Source organism: Podarcis bocagei (genome assembly GCF_964188305.1).
Source record: "Podarcis bocagei genome assembly, chromosome: 13".
Classification (NCBI taxonomy): domain Eukaryota; kingdom Metazoa; phylum Chordata; class Lepidosauria; order Squamata; family Lacertidae; genus Podarcis; species Podarcis bocagei.
In genome coordinates, this window is record NC_138138.1 from 19,688,242 (window position 1) to 19,711,351 (window position 23,110).

The following is a 23,110-nucleotide window of genomic DNA, read 5'->3' on the forward strand; positions in this document are numbered from 1 at the left end:
ACCTCAGGATATCACCCTGACTAGAAGACAAAGAGATACTGTAGGTGAAGAGCAGAGGAGATGAACTGAGGTGGAATTAAGAACCAGAGATTATAGTTATAGGGAACAGGTTGATTAGCTCTATGCCACAAATGGGAATAATATATATTAATTTCCCATCGTCTGGCATCAGATTTATAAGAGGCTGGGCAATCCAACACCTGTTGCATACCTACTGCGCATTTAAAGCAAATGACTTCCCCTAAAGAATGCCGGGAACCATAGTTTACCCCAACAGAGCTACAATTCGCAGCGCCCTTAACAAGCGAAAGTTCCCATGGCTCTTTGGCCAAAGTCATTTGCTTTAAACGTCTAATGCACTTGTCAAGAGAGCAGGTGTGACGATGGGCTTATCACGATTGCACAGTTATGTCTAATGTCTTCATATTTAATTTCTTAACAGGTTATAAAGCCTTGTGCTTTTAGAAGATTAGCCCTGGGACCTTGACTGTGGAATGAATGAATGAATGAAGTCAAAAAGACTGAAGACCTAGAAAGTGAGAAAAAACACTCGCAGGAAGATCTTGCAAATAAAAATGGAGAATATGGGAAGGTGGGAAATGTAGCAACTAGGAGTCAGCTAACAAAATTCTGCCCTTCAGCTATGGAGGGGAACAAGGAGTGGCAGGAGAAAAAACAGACCGTCCCCAAAGAGGCAAGGCACAGAGACAAAAGGACCAAGCGGTCAGGATGCCGAGCTGAACATCATTAAGCGTCAATCTCAGGAACCATCTAGCTAAATGAACGCCAGTGTCTGACGTCGTCAGTGAGTATTTGAGGTTATTTCTGCTGGCTGTTTTAAGTCCAGGTTCTTGGAGGAAACTGGCCAGAAGGCTTAGTCTGGGGATGGAGAGATTAGCTTGGCTGTACCATATTCTCCAGCATATACGCATCTTCACTTTGGATAGATGAGCTTTGAATGATTTCCTCTTAGGGGAAGGACTTGACGCAGCCAAACTGCAACTTTCTTCTGCTTTGGTTGTGGCATTGATGTTCTGAGGAGGAGCCATGGAGGAGTCGGTCCACATCTGGAGCTTCACGGCAGCTGCGCTTTGTTTTTCCCTTCTGAATTTGGTCTGCGCTTTGGTAAGTCCCTTCCAGCTTGTCTTCCTTGATCACAGCTCATACTTTTTTTTTTTAAGGGAAGTCACAAAATGGTAGAGGGCTTGCCTTGCAGGCAGGCAGGTGCCTTCTTTAATCCCTGGCATCCCTAGGTAGGGCTGGAGGAGATTCCCTGTCTGTAACCCTGCTCGTCAGTGTTGACACCATGGAGCTACATGGATGCCATCATCTGACACAGAGCCCTTCCAGGTAGGTGTTTTATTGCATTAGTATCATTAGTGCACCCGTTGCAGATTTATTCCACTTTAGTTTGTTTTGCGGCGCTTCCCCTATGCTACCACATGATCACTGCGCGGAGGGATATAGCACAACGAAAGTAGGACAACAACTGACCGGAAGTGAAGCAGTGTGACAACCCCAAAACTTTTGCATATGCCAACAGCATTGAAAGAGGGACCACCCCGAGTGGTTATGTAAGCTTTCAGAATACTTTGTTGTTGTTTAGTCGTTTAGTCATGTCTGACTCTTCGTGACCCCATGGACCAGAGCACGCCAGGCACTCCTGTCTTCCACTGCTTCCCGCAGTTTGGTCAAATTCATGCTGGTAGCTTCGAGAACACTATCCAACCATCTCGTCCTCTGTTGTCCCTTTCTCCTTGTGCCCTCCATCTTTCCCAACATCAGGGTCTTTTCCAGGGAGTCTTCTCTTCTCATGAGGTGGCCAAAGTATTGGAGTCTCAGCTTCAGGAGCTGTCCTTTCAGTGAACACTCAAGGCTGATTTCCTTAAGAATGGATCAGTTTGATCTTCTTGCAGTCCATGGGACTCTCAAGAGTCTCCTCCAGCACCAGGATTCAAAAGCATCAATTCTTCAGCTATCAGCCTTCTTTATGGTCCAGCTCTCACTTCCATACATCACTACTGGGAAAATCATAGCTTTAACAATACGGACCTTTGTTGGCAAGGTGATGTCTCTGGAATAAGGTACAGGGTTATAAAGACTAGGACTAGCCACCTGAGAAACAGTTTCTATCCAAATGTGATTTTGGTTTTAAACGCAGTGTAAGGAGTCTCTATGGGAGTATATTGTATTTAAAAATGGGGTATCAGAGTTTTTAGGGGGCTAACCAGGTTGGGATAGCTGGGATAGCAGGCTTATGTCTTACGTAGATTTTTTCAATTTTGTTGTTCTGTATGGGACAATGACAATAAAGATTATTGTATCGTATCACTGCCCGGAGGGGATATAGCATAACGAAAGTAGGACAACAACAAAACAGAACAGTTGCGGTGTGAAAAGTTACAAGATTTCAGTAGGAAGCGACAAGGTAGGCACTGAAGCAGTGTGACCACCCCAAAACTTTTGAAGGTGCCAACAGCATTGAAAGAGGGACCACCCCGGAGGCATAATCACAAATATACATGAATGCACGACAAAAAAGAACATCTGAAGGGGGAGAGCTTCCTGTGTTCCTCCTCTCATGGCCTTATGGCAAACATTTGGCCCAATGGCTAGGAACTTTTGCTGCAACCCTCCCCTCCCAGGAACTGAAATGTGGCGATTTCTGTTCCATCAGACAGTAAGAGTTAGACAACGAGGTCTTTTGGTGTGGCAAAGTGGTGTCACATTAAGACTCTAATCTAAGACTCTAAGACTCTAAGATTAAGGTTCTAATCATTGCTCAATCCTGCTCTCTCTCTGAAATCAGAACGACTTAAAATATATATGCGAGAAAGGAAGTTGGAGGGGAACAGAGATGCAGTGAAGCTGTGTGCTCACCGTGCTGAGAATCTTGGGAACCGTAGTTTACCATTAGCAGAGCTATAATTCCCAGAACCTTTAACAAACTACACTTCCCAATATTCTTTTTTTGGGGTGTGTGGAATGTGCTTTAAATGCATTGTGTGTATTCAGGCTTCGTTGGGGTCCAGATTTAGTAATCTTTATATGATGATGTATATTACTTCTAACCAGTGCTTTCCCCCCTGGAGGGACGCAGGAGTACGCATACCCCTAAAAATTTTGTGAATCTTTGTACTTTTGTTCATTTACTGTATTTATGTTCCCCAATTTGGACTATAAAATGGTGGTTTTCTTGAGTCAAAATGAGAGTACCCCTAAACATTTTTTTATATACAGTGGTACCTCGGGTTAAGAACTTAATTCATTCCAGAGGTCCATTCTTAACCTGAAACTGTTCTTAACCTGAGGTACCACTTTAGCTAATGGGGCCTCCCGCTGCCGCCGCCGCGCGATTTCTGTTCTCATCCTGAAGCAAAGTTCTTAACCCGAGGTACTATTTCTGGGTTAGTGGAGTCTGTGACCTGAAGCGTCTGTAACCCGAGGTACCACTGTATACAGGGGGGGAAAGCACTGGTTCTAACTGTTAATTTAATTTAATGGCCTTTAGATGATGGTGTATGTTACTTCTAAATGTTGTAAGCCATCCCTGTTGCATTTGGGAAGGTGGGTTCCTGCCTGTTCTGCCCCAAACTTCCACCCTGATGGCAACAGAGCGGGAAAGGTATCACCTGCAGTCTATGCTGGCAGACTTGAACACAAAGCAAACTATGTTTGGTTACATCAGTTCCCAACCGATTCCATGTTTCTGGCCTGCAGAGCTGTTGCTTGCTAACTTTAGCACGGTGCTGTCAAAAGCTGAACGAGACAAAAGACGTCTTGTTCTTGGCTGGGTTAGGCTGCAGTGTGTGGCACTGCAGCCCAAATCAGAGAAGACGAATGACGGCTTGTTAACAGGGTGACAGGTGTAACAGGATGGTGAAGGAATCCTCAAGGTCGGCACAAAAAATATTTCAGAGGTTCAAAGGGGATCTCTCTTTCAACATTATGAAGCAATGCAGAACTCTTTCATATGCCTTCTTCCAGCCCAGCTTTTCCAGGCAGCACAATTATACCTCTCTGCAACTGTTTGTTGTTGTTGTTTAGTCGTTTAGTCGTGTCCGACTCTTCGTGACCACATGGACCAGAGCACGCCAGGCACTCCTGTCTTCCACTGCCTCCCGCAGTTTGGTCAAACTCATGCTGGTAGCTTCAAGAACACTATCCAACCATCTCATCCTCTGTCGTCCCCTTCTCCTTGTGCCCTCCATCTTTCCCAACATCAGGGTCTTTTCCAGGGAGTCTTCTTTTCTCATGAGGTGGCCAAAGTATTGGAGCCTCAGCTTCACAATCTGTGCTTCCAGTGAGCATTCAGGGCTGATTTCCTTCAGAATGGATAGGTTTGATCTTCTTGCAGTCCATGGGACTCTCAAGAGTCTCCTCCATCACCTGTTAGTTTTAACAATTCTGCGATGCTGCATCACAAATTCTCACAGCCATTTCAACGCCCGCTCCCCAAATAACAAAACCAAACTCTTAAGATTACAAATTCCCCAAAATACCATATGTGTACCTGCTACACCTCCAGTTGAAGCCGGACTTTAGAGACGAAGTTGACAGCCTTCTCGAAATGGGATCTAGCTCAGACTTTGCAGAGCCTCAAAAGGGAATGAACACCTGGACTGCACATCTACCTTTGCTGCAAGTCAGCCTTCCTCAGCTTGGGGCCCAGCTGTGCTGAACTGGGGCTGATGGGTGTTGTGGTTAAAACATCTGGATTGGTGGGGGGAAAGGTTCAAGAAAGTTGCTTAATTCTTTGGATGGGAGGATGCTCTCAGTCATTCTGGCGGAGCTGAGAAATGATGGGAAATTTGTGGACCAGTGCTGATATAGGTCCACAAAAACAATGATTTTGCCATCCGATGATACGGTCTTGCAAGATGGACATGAGACTTGAAGACGACAACGAGGACACCCCAGACACACAGTGAACTCTGAAAAGACCTGTTAGGATGAAAAGACAATTGTCAGTCAACAAGTTGTAGGCAACTTTCCACTGCTGTGACTGTCTTTTCTTTTTTTAATTGTTAATATTTAACTTGCTTTTTTGTAAATACCTTAAATAAAATGCCACTTTTTTGAGAAAAAAAAGAAAAATGATTTCATATAAATGAGAGCTCAAAGAGGAAGGTGTGACTTTAAAGAAGGCAGCTGTTTTATTCCCACCTTTCCATCACGCTTGTGTTTTTTGTCCCAGTGCGACATTTTGATCAATTACAAGACGTTGAAAAGGCCCCGCCTCTTATTTTATGGCACAGATTTTGATCAGTTCAGATGCGGAAAGCCCAGCATATATTCATTTATGGGTTTTTTAAATCGTTTTCTGATTCTAAAGGTTTGGCTGTGTTGCCTTGATTCCATCTCTTCTTTTAACACCTGGGGCTATAGCAGGACCTTGTTGTTGCTGCTGCTGTTGCTGTCCCTCCCTGTGTTTGTAGCAGCTCTGGAAATTTAATTCTTGATAAGGTCCTTATCGGCCTTCTCAAAATGGCCTGTGCAGATGAGTGATTTAATTGTGGCAGTCACATTTGGGCCTGCTTTCATTGTCTCTCGCCGCCCACTTTTTATGTGGCACGGCTTCTCCATTTCCTGACAATATTGCAAAGGAAATGAACCGGTCCGTGGCAAATATGAAACAATCTTATAGCACCTCATCACAGCTTTTAATACATCCATGTTTCCCACGACCATCCATTAAAGGTTTGCCGCTAATGGTCCAGCTCTGCTTTGACATTTCATCTCGTTTTCCTCTCCCATTGCATACCTGTTTCTTCCAACACATTTCTCCCTGGTTTTTTTTACTTTTTAAAAAGTTTATTTGTTTATATTCTTCTAAGTTGATGGGACACCTGGACTCCCGTTCTAATTCTGGGGTGCAAGACAGTGAATTTAGCATGCTAAAGTGTTCAACTCATTTTTAAAAAAAAATAAGCCAGGAGGCTGGCTTCCTGATGAAGTAATCGCTTGAAGAGATGGACCATTAAGAGAGCAAAAAGACAGGGCGATGGCCCACCCTGGAAGCCATCAACAAGGAAAACACTCTCTGCCAGACCGCAGAGGGGTGGCAGCCCAGCCCTGAGCTCTCGGTAGTTAGCAAAAGACAATACAGAGCTAGAAGGGAGGAGAGTCAGAATCGCAGTGGGCTGGCGTAAGCAAGAGGAGAAATAGATGCATTTGGGGAAAACAGTTTGCAAGCTGGAGAAAAAGGGGTCATAGCTCAACATGGGTTGATAGTTTGAATCTAACATGGCAGCCATGGGAGAGACGAGACCCTCCTGGAGTGTAAAGCTGGCAGTGCCCCCCCCCGCCATCCTAGGCTCAGGTTGTAAAGGTAAAGGGACCCCTGACCGTTAGGTCTAGTCGCAGATGACTCTGGGGTTGCGGCGCTCATCTCGCTTTACTGGCTGAGAGAGCTAGCGTACAGCTTCCGGGTCATGTGGCCAGCATGACTAAGCCGCTTCTGGCGAACCAGAGCAGCGCACGGAACGCTGTTTACCTTCGCGCCGGAGCGGTACCTATTTATCTACTTGCACTTGACATGCTTTTGAACTGCTAGGTTGGCAGGAGCAGGGACCGAGCAACGGGAGCTCACCCCATCGTGGGGATTCGAACTGCCCACCTTCTGATCGGCAAGTCCTAGGCTCTGTGGTTTAACCCACAGCGCTACCCGTGTCAGGTTGTATATATGTGTAAATGGGACGCGGGTGGTACTGTGGTCTAAACCACTGAGCCCCTTTGGCTTGCCGATCAGGTTGGTGGTTCAAATCCGAATATGTAAAATATTTACATATTTTATCCTTCGAAATGTGCCTTTCTCCAAATTTTGCACACCCAATATAAAAACACATATATTGATGGGAAGAACATACAAAACCATATTACATTTGTGGAATTCCCTTGCAGAAATGCATATATTAATCCAAATTGTGTACAAAAATGCATATATATATTTGGATAAATCTGCATAAAAATGAACATGGATTTAAAATAAATAAATAAACTGGAAAGGGGGCAAGCTGGATTTAAGATGAGTAAGAGTAGGAAACTAAGAGAAACCAATACTGTCAGATTTGGTCATCCCTAGCCCCAGCCAAGTCAGTGGGAGAGGCTTTGCTGCCACATTCCTGTCTCTGATGTTGCCTGGTGCTGGAGGAACCAAACGGTCCCAGGTGAGCCAATGGACTTTCCAGCCTCATCTCTCCCTTCTTCATTTGTTTGGCAGGTGGACACCGATGATGTTCTAACCAAAGAAGAACAGATTTACTTGCTGAACGAAGCTAAAGAAAAATGTCACCAGCAGATAAATACCCAGAAGGAAACAGTCCAAGGTACCTGCTTTTTCTGCATTTCTAACTTTTGGTCCTGGGGCTCCAAATGCATAAAAACATTTTTAAAAATGGTTGAGTCATATTATTGACATCAGACATCAAAGGAAAGCATGGCACTTGTTAAATGTTGCCTCCTAAAGGAGGAAGAAAGTTGGACTGGATCACTGGGGATGCCTCTTGGTTTTTTTTAATTACTCCTTATCATACCAATAACCTTAGCTTACTATGATATTATGTCCAGATCCACAAACTGTGTGCCACAGTAAATAAATAAAATGAGATTTTAGGATTTGGTTGCAAGATGCGTGGGTCAGCAACCTTGCTGAAATGAAGCAGATCTGGGTCTGGATTGGAAACATCTTGTGATGTGCTCCACTTTGTATTTCATAATGGAACATATTGGCCTGTCTAGTTTATTATTGTCCACACTGGCTGGCAGCAGACACAGAGCTTCATAAAGAGTCTCTCTCAGCCCAGACTGGAGAAACCGAGGATTGATCCATGGAACCTTTTGCCTGCAAAGGCCCTTCTCCTAAGCTGCCGCCCTTCCTAAGCTCTGGAAGAAAGGTGGAGAAGAAACACAATGTAATAAATAAAATAATGTAAAAGCTGTTGTCAGCCCAAACGACCTCTCAGCAGAAGAGGAAATTACCCATCGCATCTTCAAGCGAGTCACTGGGTGGCTGGTCTTTGCTTCCTTCCGATCAGCCTTCTATTGACAGCAGAAACGCTGTTTGAACTGACACGTGTCCCCTTCAAAAGTGTGGCACTCACAGGGCTGGCCCTATTGTTGGGGAGAGTGAGATGACTGGTTTTGGGTGCCGTGAAAGGGCAGCAATAGTTAGCTGATTTGGTGTGTCATGAAAGACGAGCAGTGGTTATTTATTTAACTTACTATTGCTTTATCTATTCATATTTGTCAGAGTTGAAAATGCCTGTTCGCTACATGGAGATGTAATGAGACTGAGGGTACGTTCTATCATATGTGGTGGACCTGTAAAAGTGTAAAAGAGTATTGGGAAATAATGTATAATAAACTGGAAAAAATGTTTAAAACTACTTCCCCCCCCAAAAAAAAACACCCAGAGTTCTTTTTGTTGGGGATAACACAGATGGATATTCCCAGATGTCAAAAAGGCTACTTATGTATGCCACCACTGCAGCCCGTGTTTTCTTAGCCCAAAAATGGAAAATGAGAGGCAACTTAAACTGATGGAATATGTGCAGCTTGCGGACCTAACATATATAGATAAGAGAACAAGAAGAACATACATTTAAAGAAGATTGGAAAATGTTTATTGAATATGTGGAGGAAAATTGTGTATATCTGAAAACATGGGCACCGTTAAGAAAAATTCAACAGTGTAAATAAGTTTTGATGGATGTTATAATGGAATACTGATTGGTTTAGTTTATCTAAAATATGCAGGGATTTATGTTGTGCAAAATGAACCGTGGAAAGAGAGGAAGGGAAGTCACTGATATTTTAAGGTTGTTTAAGTGAATATTCTAAAATGTAAAACAGAAATTTAATAGAAATGATAATAATAATAAAAAGAAAATCCCTGTTCAAAACAATTTGTTGTGGAGAGCTGTAGAAGAATAGCCAATGGTCTTGAATATCTATCCATCTTCTGCAAATAAATAAATATATATATATTTAGATACTATGCTATACTACACTGAAATGTTTACGTGCTTCTTTGATTTTGCTTGAGTCTTCCTGCCACGCTTGCCATCCACTGACTTAACCCAAGGATGAAGGTTGCTCTTCTCTGCCCCCCCTCAACGCTATCATGCAAAGTTGTGATTAATGTGCCATTTCCTTGTTAGATGGCAACTGCTTGCCTGAGTGGGACGGGATTATTTGCTGGCCCGAAAGCCTCCCCAGCAAAAAGGTGGCCGTCGGATGCCCTGACTACGTCTATGACTTCAACCATCAGGGTATGTACGTTTTCTCGGCCTTCACAAAAAGCTTCAGGTCTTTTGGTTGTTTAGGGCTAAAGCAGAATGCCTCTTTGCCATTTAACATGCTGGTTGTTGTTGTTGTTTGTGTGTGTGTGTGTGTGTGTGTGTGTGTGTTTTTAAATATTTTTTATTAAACAATTCCAACATAACAAATTGTCAATCCATATATTCACATATATTATTCCCCCCCCCCTTTTCCCCACTCCCCTTTAATCTTCCCCCCAGGACTTCCCTCAGCTCCTCTCTCTGATTTCTTAAGGAAATTGTCTAAAAAATCTCTAAAAAAACAACAAAATGAACTGGTCTCCTTGGCAGGTTTTGAATAAACATGCACAAATTTATTGGTTGATTACATGATAGATAAGGCAAGGATATGTATAATTTTATAACATGCAGAGAATAATGTGTGTGGGTGTTTTAATGCAAAGAGAACCAGCTTTTCAGCTGGGAGGGTGTCTCTTAATGACTGTGATTGCAGGAAGGGTGGAGGAGCATTTAATACTGAGGAAAATCCCTGAGGAAAATCCCTCCTCAAGAAGGTGTTGTTTGCTTTTGGAGAAAATCTTCTCGCCCTCCCATCGGGTGCCAGTGAAGGATTCTGCTCCCAGCAAATACCATCTTTCCTCAGGACCTCAGCAGGGGAGCAAAAGGTTATAGTCCCCCTCCATGCCTGCTGCAATCTTGATAATAATAAGCCCATCTCCAGCTGATGTTATTTGCATTATTTAGAAACAACAACACATCAGGTCAAGTTTGGCCCATAGCAGCAGGAGGCTGGTAAACAGGCCAGATCCTTCTTAAGAACCGTTAGGAAATAATAACAGTTTAACTGGTTTTAGGAGATGATTTTTTAAGAGTGTGTGGAGGTCCGTCTTGCTTGTTGAGAAGTCAGGGTTCCTTCTTTTTTTAAAAAAAGGAAATACCTTGCAAGCAAGTCTTTGCTTGGAGGCCTTGCACTCTTCTTCTTTGGCGATCTCTCGTAGCCAAGTAAGATTGTCTTCCATAAACACGGTTTTGACAGTGAGTCCGTAAGTGACTGTGGAGGCTGATTCTGGATCCACACGTCCTTCCACAGTGGGGACATAGATTTCTGGGCAGGAGTTGATCACGGTGAGGGTTTGCAAAGGGTGCCTTTCTCTTAGCACGTTTCTCCCTTTCATCCTGAGTTCGAGCGTCTCCAAAGCCCACGATACCTTTAGTAAAGGCTGTTCTCCAATTGGTGTGCTCGCAGGCCAGTGTCTCCCAGTTGTCGGTGTTTATACAGTGGTACCTCGGGTTAAGTACTTAATTCGTTCCGGAGGTCCGTTCTTAACCTGACACTGTTCTTAACCTGAAGCACCACTTTAGCTAATGGGGCCTCCTGCTGCAATCGTGCCGCCGGAGCACGATTTCTGTTCTCATCCTGAAGCAAAGTTCTTAACCCGAGGTACTATTTCTGGCTTAGTGGAGCCTGTAACCTGAAGCGAATGTAACCCGAGATACCACTGTACTACATTTTTAAAGATTTGCCTTGAGAGAGTCTTTAAACCTCTTTTTGTTGACCACCAGCATTACGCTTTCCATTTTTAAGTTCGGAATAGAGCAGTACACTCTACACTTGCTCAGAAGCACTGTTTTCTGTTCTGTTTAATTTATAATAATTTCTAAACCACATAATCATAGAATTGTAGAGTTGGAAGGGACCCCGAGGGTCATCTAGTTCAAATCCATGCAATGCAAATACAGTGGTACCTCGGGTTAAGTACTTAATTCGTTCCGGAGGTCCGTTCTTAACCTGAAACTGTTCTTAACCTGAGGCACCACTTTAGCTAATGGGGCCTCCTGCTGCTGCCGCGCCGCTGGAGCACAATTTCTGTTCTCATCCTGAAGCAAAGTTCTTAACCCGAGGTAATATTTCTGGGTTAGCAGAGTCTGTAACCTGAAGCGTAGGTAACCTGAAGCATATGTAACCCGAGGTACCACTGTAAACAAAAGCCCCATAGCAGTTTATTTCCTCTGGCCTTTTAAAAAATGTGCAACTGTTGAGCCTTGCTGGCATCTTCCCCTTCACACGTTCCGCTCCATCTCATTGGACACTCTGCCTGTCCTTTATTTCAGGTCACGCCTACAGGCGCTGTGATGTTCACGGGAACTGGGAACTGGTGCCCAACATGAACAAGACTTGGGCCAATTACACAGAATGCGCCATATTCTTTGCCCCGGAACGGCAGAATCAAGAAAAGGTTTAATTCCTAAGCAGGGGGAAAAGGGTATTGGGAGGACACAGTGGAATTGGCTACTGCAGGCAGGATCTGAAGGACAGGGAAGGGAAGGGAGGAATCTATTGAGATTGGAAGTTCTCATAAAAATTGTGCCATAAAGCAGGGGTGATGAACCTGTGGCCCTGTAGGTGTTGAACTCCCATTATTCCTGACCAATAGCTACGCTGGTTGGCGATGATGGGAGTTGAGGTCCACCAACACTGATTTCTGAACTAGATGGGATCCTTTCCAGCTCTAAAGTAAAGGTAAAGGGACCCCTGACCATTAGGTCCAGTTGTGGCCAACTCTGGGGTTGCGGCGCTCATCTCGCTTTACTGGCCGAGGGAGCCGGCTTACAGCTTCCAGGTCATGTAGCCAGCATGACTAAGCCGCTTCTGGCGAACCAGAGCAGCGCACGGAAACGTCGTTTACCTTCCCGCCAGAGCAGTACCTATTTATCTACTTGAACTTCGTGCTTTTGAACTGCTTAGGTGGGCAGGAGCAGGGACCGAGGAACAGGAGCTCACCCCGTCGCGGGGATTCGAACCGCCGACCTGATCGGCAAGTCCTAGGCTCTGTGATTTAACCCGCAGCACCTGTAATTTTAACATCCGGACAGCCACAGGTTCTCCATCCTTTCCGTAAAGGCTGACGACGGAAGAGCATATGGAAAGCAAATTGCAGAAGGAAATTAGGATATTTGGCCTGGTTTGGAGGAGGGGGGGAACGGACCGAGGGAAGATAATCTGATCATTTCCAAAGATTTAAAAATAACCTCCCTAAAGGTGGTAGGGGTGGGATGAAATTGCAGACCCCATTTGCTATTTTATCTGATAATCACACATCTGAAATGTTATAATTATCGATCGCAAGCAGAGAAGTAGCGTGTGTACTTTAAAATATCAATCGACAAAGCAAATCAGTGTTGCTCACCATAATTGTAGTCAAGGTAATGAAACAAATATTGGAGACAGAGAGAGAGGTTAGACTGTTGTTTGGTTCCTAAGCCATTAAAGCAGGGGTCAGCAAACTTTTTCAGCAGTCCACTGTCCCTCAGACCTTGTGGGGAGCCGGACTATATTTTTTGGGGGGGAAATGAATGAATTCCTGTGCCCCACAGGAATAACCCAGAGATGCATTTTAAATAAAAGCAGACATTTTGCTCATGTAAAAACACCAGGTAGGCCCCACAAATAACCCAGAGATGCATTTTAAATAAAAGGACACATTCTACTCATGTAAAAACATGCTGATTCCCAGACTTTAGAAGGCGATTGGGCCGGATCCGGCCCCCGGGCCTTAGTTTGCCTACCCATGCATTAAAGGTTCAGGCTAGCCCTTTGAAACTTACTGGGAGCCAGCGAAGTTGTTGCCCCTTGCCCAGTCCCTCTTGGCAATCTGTCCACAAAGCCAGGGGCAAGTTGCAGTTTTTGAACTGTCTTCAACGGCGGCCCCATGCAAATCTGCCACTGCTTCAAGAGCAATTCAACAAGGTACCAGCAACTGGGGAACGTAATTCGGTGGCAGGATTGTTTTCTTCAGAAAGTCGCAGGAGAAAATTGCAGCAGCTGGAGGATATTGTATTTTGGAAAAGGGAGAAGTGCTTTAGATGGGAGTTCTTGATGTGACGTAGCAAGTTGTGACAATGGCTCTGCAGTCCTTCTGTGCTCTTTTTTTCCTCACACAGGAAGTGTTTGACCGGCTGCGCATCATCTACACCGTTGGCTACTCCATCTCCCTCGCCTCCCTTGTGGTCGCCATGTGCATCCTTTGCTACTTCAAGTAAGGAGGACAGTTCTTATTAATTTATTGCCCCATCCCACCCCCTGAACTCTAACCCATGGCCTTATTCTACTAATCATGGCCAGCAAAACTATGAGAGAAACTATCTTGGGTTAGTTTCCTATGTGTGGTGGGGTAGACTTGGCTTGGGGCGGGGCCTGACAGGCTCCATAAAGGACTGCTGCTGGGCAGAGAGGGCTCCATTTTTGTTTCTTAAATTGCTTTTATTTTTTATCTATGTAATTTTAAATTGTGATTGATATTGTATTCTTAGTTTTAGATTTTATGATTTATGTGGAAATTGTTTTCCATTTGGTTCTGTACTTTCTGATGTGCTTTATTTATTGCTTATGACTTTTGTTACATTGGTAATTATGTAAATCTTGTCATGTTGTAAGCCGCCTTGAGCATTGTTTTAACTATGGAAAGGCGGCGTACAAATAAAATGATAATGATGATGACTTTGCTTACAGAACCTCAGGTAAGTACAGGTGGTGGCAAGATAGTTCTGTTCTACCAAGGCACATTTTTCTATTATTATTATTATTATTATTATTATTATTATTATTATTATTATTATTATTGCTTTTTCTGGGGGGAAGCAGGGCTATGCATACCCCTAAACATTTTGTGAATCTTTGTACTTTTGTACATTTGCCGTATTTATTTTTCCTGACGTGAACTATAAAATGGTCGTTTTCTTGAGTCAAAATGAGAGTAGCCCTAAATATTTTTTTTAGAAAAAAGCACTTATTATCATTACCATTCTTAATTTATATACCACCGTTCCTCATAAGATCTCAAGGGGGTCACAGAATAAAAATACAAGATAAAAACACAAGTAAAAACAGCAAAACAATAACCCTCCCTTCCCACAGGTACATTTAAAAGCCTGTAGAATATTAATCCACCAAAGGCCTGATTGAAGAGGAATGTTTTTGCCTGGCGCCTTCTCAATAGAAGGTTGTTGTTGTTGTTTAGTCGTTTAGTTGTGTCCGACTCTTTGTGACCCCATGGACCAGAGCACGCCAGGCACTCCTGTCTTCCACTGCCTCCCGCAGTTTGATCAGACTCATGCTTGTAGCTTCGAGAACACTGTCCAACCATCTCGTCCTCTGTTGTCCCCTTCTCCTTGTGCCCTCCATCTTTCCCAACATCAGGGTCTTTTCCAGGGAGTCTTCTCTTCTCATGAGATGGCCAAAGTATTGGAGCCTCAGCTTCAAGATCTGTCCTTCCAGTGAGCACTCAGGGCTGATTTCCTTAAGAATGGATCAGTTTGATCTTCTTGCAGTCCATGGGACTCTCATGAATCTCCTCCCGCACCACAATAGAAGGTGGAATCATGTAATAATGAGGAGCACAGCTGCTCTTTATTATTTTGGCTATCTCGTACTATTTTCTCCTGGCAGTGTCGTCTGGTGTTTAGAGTTCCAGACTAAGAATGGGGAGAGACACAAGTTCAAAACCCTGCTCAGCCATAGATTGGTGTGTGTGTGTGTGTGTGTGTGTGTGTGTGTGTGTGTGTGTGTGTGATGGGGGCCAATCACACACTCTTTCTCAGCCTTGCCTACCTCACAGAGCCGCTACTGGGATAAAAGGATGGTGTGGAAAATACACATGGTACCTTGGAAGAGCGGGCAGGATAAGACATAACATATAAATAAATTCTTCCGCTTATTAATGTGTGTTTAAGGCGGCTTCACTGCACTCGAAATTACATCCACATCCATCTCTTTGCCTCCTTCATCTGCCGAGCTGTGAGCATCTTTGTGAAGGATCTCGTGTTGTACTCCACCTCGCGACTCGAGGGGCTGCAAAAAACGCAGGACAGTGACTGGGATGCTGAAGATCTGAGCCTCGCCTTGGGGTCCAGGACCCAGCTAGTAAGTCCCTAGTGTTTAGGTTTTGCTTCGCTCTTCTCAGTGTCTCTTGAGAAGTGCGATGTGTGACTTGGCTTAAAATCTTCCTGGAAATTTTAGGGAACAAGGATACTGATTTCAGAACAGCCAGATCAAGATGGTTTCCTAATCAAAAATAATAATTAAAAAACCCAGCATTTTAAATTAATCAGCATTCCAGTTCTGAAAGAAAGAAAATATGAGATGGTGATCTCTGGGACTTGAATGCTGTTAACCTGCCTGTTCCTCCTATTAACCTCTAGTTAAGCAGCAGGAACAATAACTATTAACCAAAAAAACCTTGCAAAAGACTTGATTGTGACCACTGGGGGTGGTCCAAAGTTTGGTCCTAAGAAGAATAAAAATATGATACCCTTTTATCAATGGATGGACAATATGACAAACACTCGCAACTTATGAACGGACTGCTTACAGGCGCAGACTTTGCTTGGATAACTACGATAACATTTGGAATGAGTTTATACAGAATGTTGCAGGCTATTAACTACATAAGTATTAGGATAATAACAATGTATTGATTTATATAAGAATGTATGGGAGTATCTTATATTGCATTTTTGTATATGGGTTTTCCTTTCTTTCTTATAATCACCTTCGTTTTTTTCTTTCCTTCATTTTTCCTTCCTTTTTTTCTGTATCACTTTATTTCTTTACAATTGAAATTATTTCAGTAAAATACACAAAAAAACCAAAACACTTTTTATTGGTCCTAACAACCACCACCACCAAAAAGGATGTTTGCTTCTCCGTTCTTTCAGGCAGGCTGCAAGGTAGCTGTGACCATCTTCCTCTATTTCTTGGCTACAAATCACTACTGGATCCTGGTGGAAGGTCTCTATCTCCACAGCTTGATCTTCATGGCTTTCCTCTCAAACAAAAGCTACTTGTGGGCTCTTACACTCATCGGGTGGGGTAAGCACAGTCCAGTTCAGTCTCTCAGCTCCTGCTCTGACTATAAACCTACACAGGGAAGCTCAAACAGGGCAAGTGAAGGTCACAAGAGGCTGCCCCTGTATTCCCCAGAGTGGCTGGGGAAACCCAGCCAGATGGGCGGGGTATAAGTAATAAATTATTATTATTTGAATGGGACACAAGCGGCACTGTGGGTTAAACCACAGAGCCTAGGAAGGTTGACGGTTCAATTCCCCACAACAGAGTGAGCTCCCGTTGCTCAGTCCCTGCTCCTGCCAACCTAGCAGTTTGAAAGCACGCCAGTGCAAGTAGATAAATAGGTACCACTGTGGTGAGAAGGTAAACGGCGTTTCTGTGTGCTCTGGTTTCCGTCACGATCTCCCGTTGTGCCAGAAGTGGTTTAGTCATGCTGGCCACGTGACCCGGAAAGCTGTCTGTGGACAAACGCCGGCTCCCTCGGCCGGAAAGTGAGATGAGCGCTGCAACCCCATTGTCGCCTTTGACTGGACATAACAGTCCAGGGGTCCTTTAGCACAGAGGGTGAGGTACGGTGGCCCAATGGATAGGGCCCCTGCACCATTCATAGTTGTGTAGAAGTGGGAACTTGTATGGCACATACAAAGTCAGTGAATACTAGAGTAGCAAGCATGGAGCCCTCCTGATGTTGCTGAACTTGAGTTCCCATCAGCCTTGCCAGCCAGCAAGGTCAGGGATGACATCACAAGACTGGTTTGATGCAGAGGAATGGTGGGAGGATCTAGCTGGGGAAGAAGGGAAGGCGGCTCAGTGCCAGGGGAGTGGTGGTGGGAGGATGAAGGGTAGTCACAGGGAGAATACTGGGAAGAGGAGGTGTCGGAAGCTGAAGAGGTCACAGGGTTTAGTGAGCGGGGAGAATCTGTGGCAGAGAGAAGTCCAGACTCAGAGGCAGAAGCTGAAGCAGGAGAGGAGGGAGGCCAAGAAATGGAGATGGGTCTGGCTGGCGAAGAGGCAGGGGTGTCCTCCCCTCCTGCTGCAACAAGCTCCTCTCTCCCTCAGTCTCTCAGACCCAGGAGAAGCATGAAGAGGGGGGAGGAGAGGTTAGCTTCAGCAGGCACAGTCTCAGATTGCAGGGGGGAAACCCTGGAGAGGAGGGGATTTGGGCAGCTGTGGGGAGTCTCAGCAACTGCTTCATGGGGGCAAGACCTGCCAGAGAGGAGTAGGCCTGAAACTCCTGTTTTTGCTAATGAAGAGTTAACTCCAACTTGCTCAGTGTGATTTACTGCTGGCTGGCTCCTGTCTTGATGATGGGAGTTGTGGTCCAACATCAGCAAGGTACTATGTAGCCGCCTCCTGGTGTATACTATCAGCCTCACATTTTCTCCTACTGTCCTTTTAAGAGCTCACTGGAAACCCAGATCTCTTTCTGCTTGCTTTTGTTTTTCTTTTTCCCTCGAGGGGTACCTGCTGTCATTGTGTCTGTTTGGGCCAGCGTCAGAGCATCCCTGGCTGATACACAGTATGTACTTTCTGCTTCTCTTAAAATACTATTTAGGGAGATTGGGCAGGATGGGTTAGTGAGGAGAGGGTAAATTAATTGCTTTAGCCACTAACTTATAGGAACAGATTTGTTTTTTTGTATCCCAAATGTTATGTGTGGACCTGCTTTCCCCCCTGCATTAAAGAATATAATCTTCACCACATCACCCCCCAAAAAAACAACAACCCCACTCCTATATCTGGTCCATTTTTTATACAGGTACTAGCAAAACCTGTGCTATAGTTCATATATGGCCGAGTTTTGCAACATCAAAGCAAATTGTAGTAACACAAACCTCATGTCCAACTTAGGAATCCCGTAGTCTAGTGTATGTAATTCAGGCCAGTGGTTTTACAGGGGTAATGCCCGAATCGGAACCTCTCTAGTTTGAATCTTACTTCTGTCACGGGTTCATTAGGTGCTATTTGGTAAGCCACTCTCTTGGCCTCAAATATCAAAACTGCCATATTGGGACAAGCAAACTTGGACCTACCTTGCAGGGCTGGTGATAATGATCAGAGTATTTACCGGTTTAAAATGTCGTGTAAATGATTTGAATTTCGTAAGGCTGAAAGAAGCCAAAATGTCCTGAAGCTCAGAAACTCAAAAGCTGACCAATTCCTATTCTCTTCAGTAGCATAAGCTATAGGGACACGGGTGGCGCCGTGGGTTAAACCACAGAGCCTAGGACTTGCTGATCAGAAGGTCGGCGGTTCGAATCCCCGCAACAGGGTGAGCTCCCCTTGCTCGGTCCCTGCTCCTGCTAACCTAGCAGTTCGAAAGTACATCAAAGTGCAAGCAGATAAATAGGTACTGTTCTGGCGGGAAGGTAAATGGTGTTTCCGTGCGCTGCTCTGGTTTGCCAGAAGCGGCTTAGTCATGCTGGCCACATGACCCGGAAGCTGTATGCCGGCTCCCTCGGCCAATAAAGCGAGATGAGCGCCACAACCCCAGAGTCGGCCATGACTGGACCTAATGGTCAGGGGTCCCTAGCATAAGCTATGTGCTATGCCATGTTTTTAATGCCCCAGGACCTTAGGGTGAAGGACAGATAATGAAAAAACGAATAATAATCATACAAAAAGGACTTGAGGCTCAAAGGTGTTGGGCAAGAGACCCAATATGGATATACCCCTTTTGTGCTTAACTTCAGCCTCTCCTCATCAGGTGCTGGGACCTCAGCGCTGGAAACATGAAATGGATCTACCAAGTTCCTATCTTGGCAGCAGTTGTGGTAAGATAAGGGCACAAAAAGAGTACAAGACCACCAGCTTGCTGAAGCTAAGCAGGCCTGTGGGATTGATCAGCAGCTGGATGGGCGACCACCTGGGAACCACGTTTCCTGCCATGGGCTCCATGATGGAAGGATTTGGAAAATGAACTTAAAAAATGCAAATTAGGGTGGGCTGGGAAGGAGGCAGTCAAGGTGTCCTTTGGGCCAGTTGCAGAACCACTTTGTAACAGACGAAAATTGGTTGAAAATAAAAAAATAAGAGTGTCTTCTCCCATATAAATCCTGCGCTTGAGTTGTAAGATCAGCCCACATGGTCTTGCAAAGGGTAGCATCTTTTGTGGATGGTCGTTTAGCATCTATTAGAAGCAGAGTATTTGCAGTTGCTGCCTTTGTGTTATGGAATGCCTGCCTCCAGAAACATCACTTCATCCCTCCTCTTTTCAAAGGCGGGGGACGATGACCCCATTCTTATTATACTGGTATTCTGCAAATTGTGCCCTCAATAGCTGAGGCAGTGGTTCAGAAGCTGAGGATGAGTTTGAGTTGGTTTTGTTTGTTTATTACTGATTGTATTGGGGTGTTTTTTTGTTTTTGTTTTTTAATGACTGCTGATCATCGCCACGTGATTTTATTGAGTTGTATTCAATTAACTTTTATCCAGAGTTAGACCCATTAGAATTAATGACCACGAGTCACTTAGGCCCATTAATTTCAACAGGTCTACTCTGAGTAAAAATAGCTTGGCTACAACCCATATGGGCCAACAGCAGAAATGCATTCTCTATAGCACAGCAAATAAAAGGGAATTGAAGAATGGCATTTCAGTGGCATGGAATATGCCTGGCGCGACATGAAGTGTCTTTTCATTGCCGGCAGGTGAACTTTTTCCTCTTCCTCAACATTGTGAGAGTCCTTGCATCGAAGTTGTGGGAGACAAATGCAGGGAAATTAGATCCCCGCCAACAGTACAGGTATGTAGCTTGGAGCAGTTAAAACAGACCTCCCAGTGTTAGCACTACAATGAATAAATACTTTCTTACTGAAATATGTCCCCCTTTATTAATGCTCTGTTAATTTCTGATTGCCTAGAATACTGAAACTTCTTCCATGCTGGATTTCTGTCCTGCTTTGTTCTTCATCTTCATTTGACTTAAAGCTGGTTCTTGCCGTTAATCAGATCATTTATCTGCGTTATTATGGTGGTTTCCTCTTATGTGCCGTCTTCTTCAAGCGTCTACCCTTTTAAGGTCTCCACCCATTGTTGCCTCCCTTATTCCCCATTACGGGCCCTTCAGCTCTCCTCCTCGACGATCCAAAAATGGAATGACCACACAAAATCCCTTTCCTTCCAGGAAGTTACTAAAATCCACCCTTGTTCTGATGCCCCTCTTTGGTGTCCATTACGTGGTGTTCATGGCCATTCCTTACACAGCTGTGTCCAGTGTCCTCTGGCAAATACAGATGCACTACGAGATGCTTTTCAATTCTTTACAGGTGGGTCTTCATGGCAGGTGAAGCCTTTTGTGTTTGATCCATTCAGTCACAGCTATTTCCACCTATGGTTGTCTCTTTTTTTCTATTGACAGGGTTTCTTTGTGGCTTTCATTTACTGTTTCTGCAATGGCGAGGTAAGGAACATTTCTTCCGAGATGCATGAATATGTAGCTGCGATCCTCACTTTGTTGGGTGTATTCTGCACCTACTGCATGGGGAGGGGTCAACCTCCTTCCCCATGCCCGGTATTTCTTCTGCCTGGAGAATATGGTTGCGATTATTTCGTTTCCAAAGTGGAAAATATTTCCCAACACCTATGCCCTTTGATGGGACGCGAGTGGTGCCATGGGTTAAACCACAGAGCCTAGGACTTGCCAATCAGGTCGGCGGTTCGAATCCCCGCGACAGGGTGAGCTCCTGTTCCTCAGTCCCTGCTCCTGCCCACCTAGCAGTTCGAAAGCACGAAGTTCAAGTAGATAAATAGGTACCGCTCTGGCGGGAAGGTAAACGGCGTTTCCGTGCGCTGCTCTGGTTCGCCAGAAGCGGCTTAGTCATGCTGGCCACGACCTGGAAGCTGTTGCCGGCTCCCTCGGCCAGTAAAGCAAGATGAGCGCCGCAACCCCAGAGTCGGCCACAACTGGACCTAATGGTCAGGGGTCCCTTTACCTTTATGCCCTTTGGTATGGTATCCTCCTGATCTTTTATGTACAGGGGGCATTGGAGTTACTCAATGACTAAGAGCACTCTCTGAGTGGTCAGATACACAGCCACGGCCTTAATGGAATTAGGCACCCACCCCCCTTTCATAGAACAGTTCGGGAATGGGGGTAGCATCCCACCCATATGCTCTTAGCTGGTGCAAAACTGAAATTTTTCCATACTGGAAAAGAGAGGGAAAGAAATTGGACACTAGCAGGGATGGGCAGTTAACAAGCCATTGTTCTGCTTTTACCAGCTGTCAAAGTACAGTGGATGCTTGGGTTGTGAATGTGATGCGTGCGGGATGCACATTCACAACCCGCAGTGGCGCATCTGCGGGTTGCAATTCGGCGCTTCTGTGCATCCGCCGAAACCTGGAAGTAACCAGTTCCAGTACTTCCGGGTTTTGGCGGTCCGTAACCCAAAAAAACGCAACCTGAAGAGTCTGTAACCCGAGATATGACTGTACTGAGAATGAGCAGGCGGGCGATGGTCTTTTTCTAAGTTGCATTCCCTTGACAGTCTGCCTCTACCACCAGGTGCAAGCAGAAATTAAAAAAGACCGTTTCCGGAGAAACCTGGTACTGGACATAAAGCAGAAGACCCGAGCGGCCGGTGCAGGCGGGAGCTACTCCTACGGTGGGCTTGTGTCCCATGCCACCAACAGCGTCAGCTTGAGTATGGCCAGCTGGGGGGTGACGTCTGCAGCAGCCGTTGCCATGCCTCTTGGTACCAAAAATTGGCTGATCCACCTTGCTCCCACTGCCGCTGCCTCAGAGTACACCCCGGCTTCCTCCACCTTGGATAATTCTCCAAGTCAGGAGAAGATGCAGAAGGTTCTTGAGGAGAACATCGGTGCTACAGCCTTGGAGGGGAAGCACTCCAGCTTGAAAAAAGAGCTGGAGACCATGCTATGAAAGGGAACGGAGAAAATGTAATTTTCTAGGATCAGAGTAACTAGGCGAGTGAACTGTTTAAGTTTCAATCTTGAGCCAGGTACCACTGTAGCGATCAGGAAGTCTTCATTCTACTACCTACGTCAGTATGGAAAGAGGGTTCCATGTATTTGCCATTTCAGATTGGTTTAAGCTTGGTTCTGGATGCCGAAGGGTACTGAGGGAGCTAGCGGTTAGGTAGATTGCATTGTTCTGGTTAGTTCGAACTGCAAAGCACATGATACGCCTTTTCAAAAATTCCAATCCTCCAGAATATATCCATCTCCCCACCTCACTTTCAGCCTCCTCAGCAGCAATAAGCAAGCAAAGGAACCATTCCTATTCCCATTTTCTTCTGTGTTTTGTTTCATTTGTGTTACAATAAGGCTTTTGTTAGTTGACTGCAACCCCAATTTCAGTAAGTGTTAAGGGCAAAGGTGTTGTTGTTTTTTAAGGCTATTTTGATGTAGTGCTAACATGAGAAATAAAATATTAAAGCTAGTGTTTCCTTCTAACAACGAGTAGTACTTTTTGCTTAGTCCAAATTCTCTCGATAGCTCTAAAAGGCATCACTATTAAGACTGACAAAGGCAAGTTTATTTACTCAACCACCAATTCCTCTAATTAGGTGATAGCCCTGATTCTGTTTTACAGAATGGATTTTTTTTTAAAAAAAAGGGTGTTCAAACAAGCTTGCCATTTTTCTGCAAATCATCTCCCCCAATAGGAGAGGAAGTAACAGCTTACTACTTTGCTGTCTCAAAACCAAAGCAACTGCTCTTGCAGTGAACAACTGTGCAGGATTAGACGAGACGTGAGAAATTCTCAAACATAGGCATACTTTGGTTCAGTACCTTGCAGAATACCTGTCCAAGGCAACTATGGAATCACTTTTTCTTTACCATCCAACCTGCATTTTGAAACACACAGTTGTTGCTTTGGAATATGACAAAATGATGCTGAGAGAGATAATCTGCAAGGGAAAGCAGTTGGTAGCAAGAGGCGTGCTTAACCTTGTGGGGTAACCGACTTGCGCAAATGTGGCAAGGAGTATGTTGCAGAAGGTGGCAAAAAAACTCTCAG

At 44.7% G+C, this 23,110-nt stretch overlaps 1 protein-coding gene across 1 annotated transcript; it reads left to right on the forward strand.

Annotated features, from left to right (window-relative positions):
• Positions 1-524: 524 nt before the first annotated feature.
• Positions 525-22,034, forward strand: LOC308571106 (parathyroid hormone/parathyroid hormone-related peptide receptor-like). The gene is made up of 14 exons (XM_081166500.1): positions 525-805; positions 974-1,125; positions 7,223-7,328; positions 9,162-9,272; positions 11,394-11,518; positions 13,224-13,318; positions 15,012-15,201; positions 15,996-16,149; positions 17,584-17,644; positions 18,833-18,899; positions 19,776-19,870; positions 20,252-20,393; positions 20,486-20,527; positions 21,632-22,034. The coding sequence occupies exons 2-14, from the start codon at positions 1,048-1,050 to the stop codon at positions 22,007-22,009; spliced, it is 1,644 nt and encodes a 547-aa protein (XP_081022626.1). The 5' UTR covers positions 525-805; positions 974-1,047; the 3' UTR covers positions 22,010-22,034.
• The last annotated feature ends 1,076 nt before the right edge of the window (positions 22,035-23,110 follow it).

Bases quoted from the DNA above. Each gene is read 5' to 3' on its own strand.
- LOC308571106 (XM_081166500.1), top strand. From the start codon at position 1,048: ATGGAGGAGTCGGTCCACATCTGGAGCTTCACGGCAGCTGCGCTTTGT. The intron at 1,126-7,222 runs GTAAGTCCCTTC...TTTGTTTGGCAG, and splicing joins TGAATTTGGTCTGCGCTTTG to GTGGACACCGATGATGTTCT. The intron at 13,319-15,011 runs GTAAGGAGGACA...TGTGTGTTTAAG, and splicing joins TGCATCCTTTGCTACTTCAA to GCGGCTTCACTGCACTCGAA.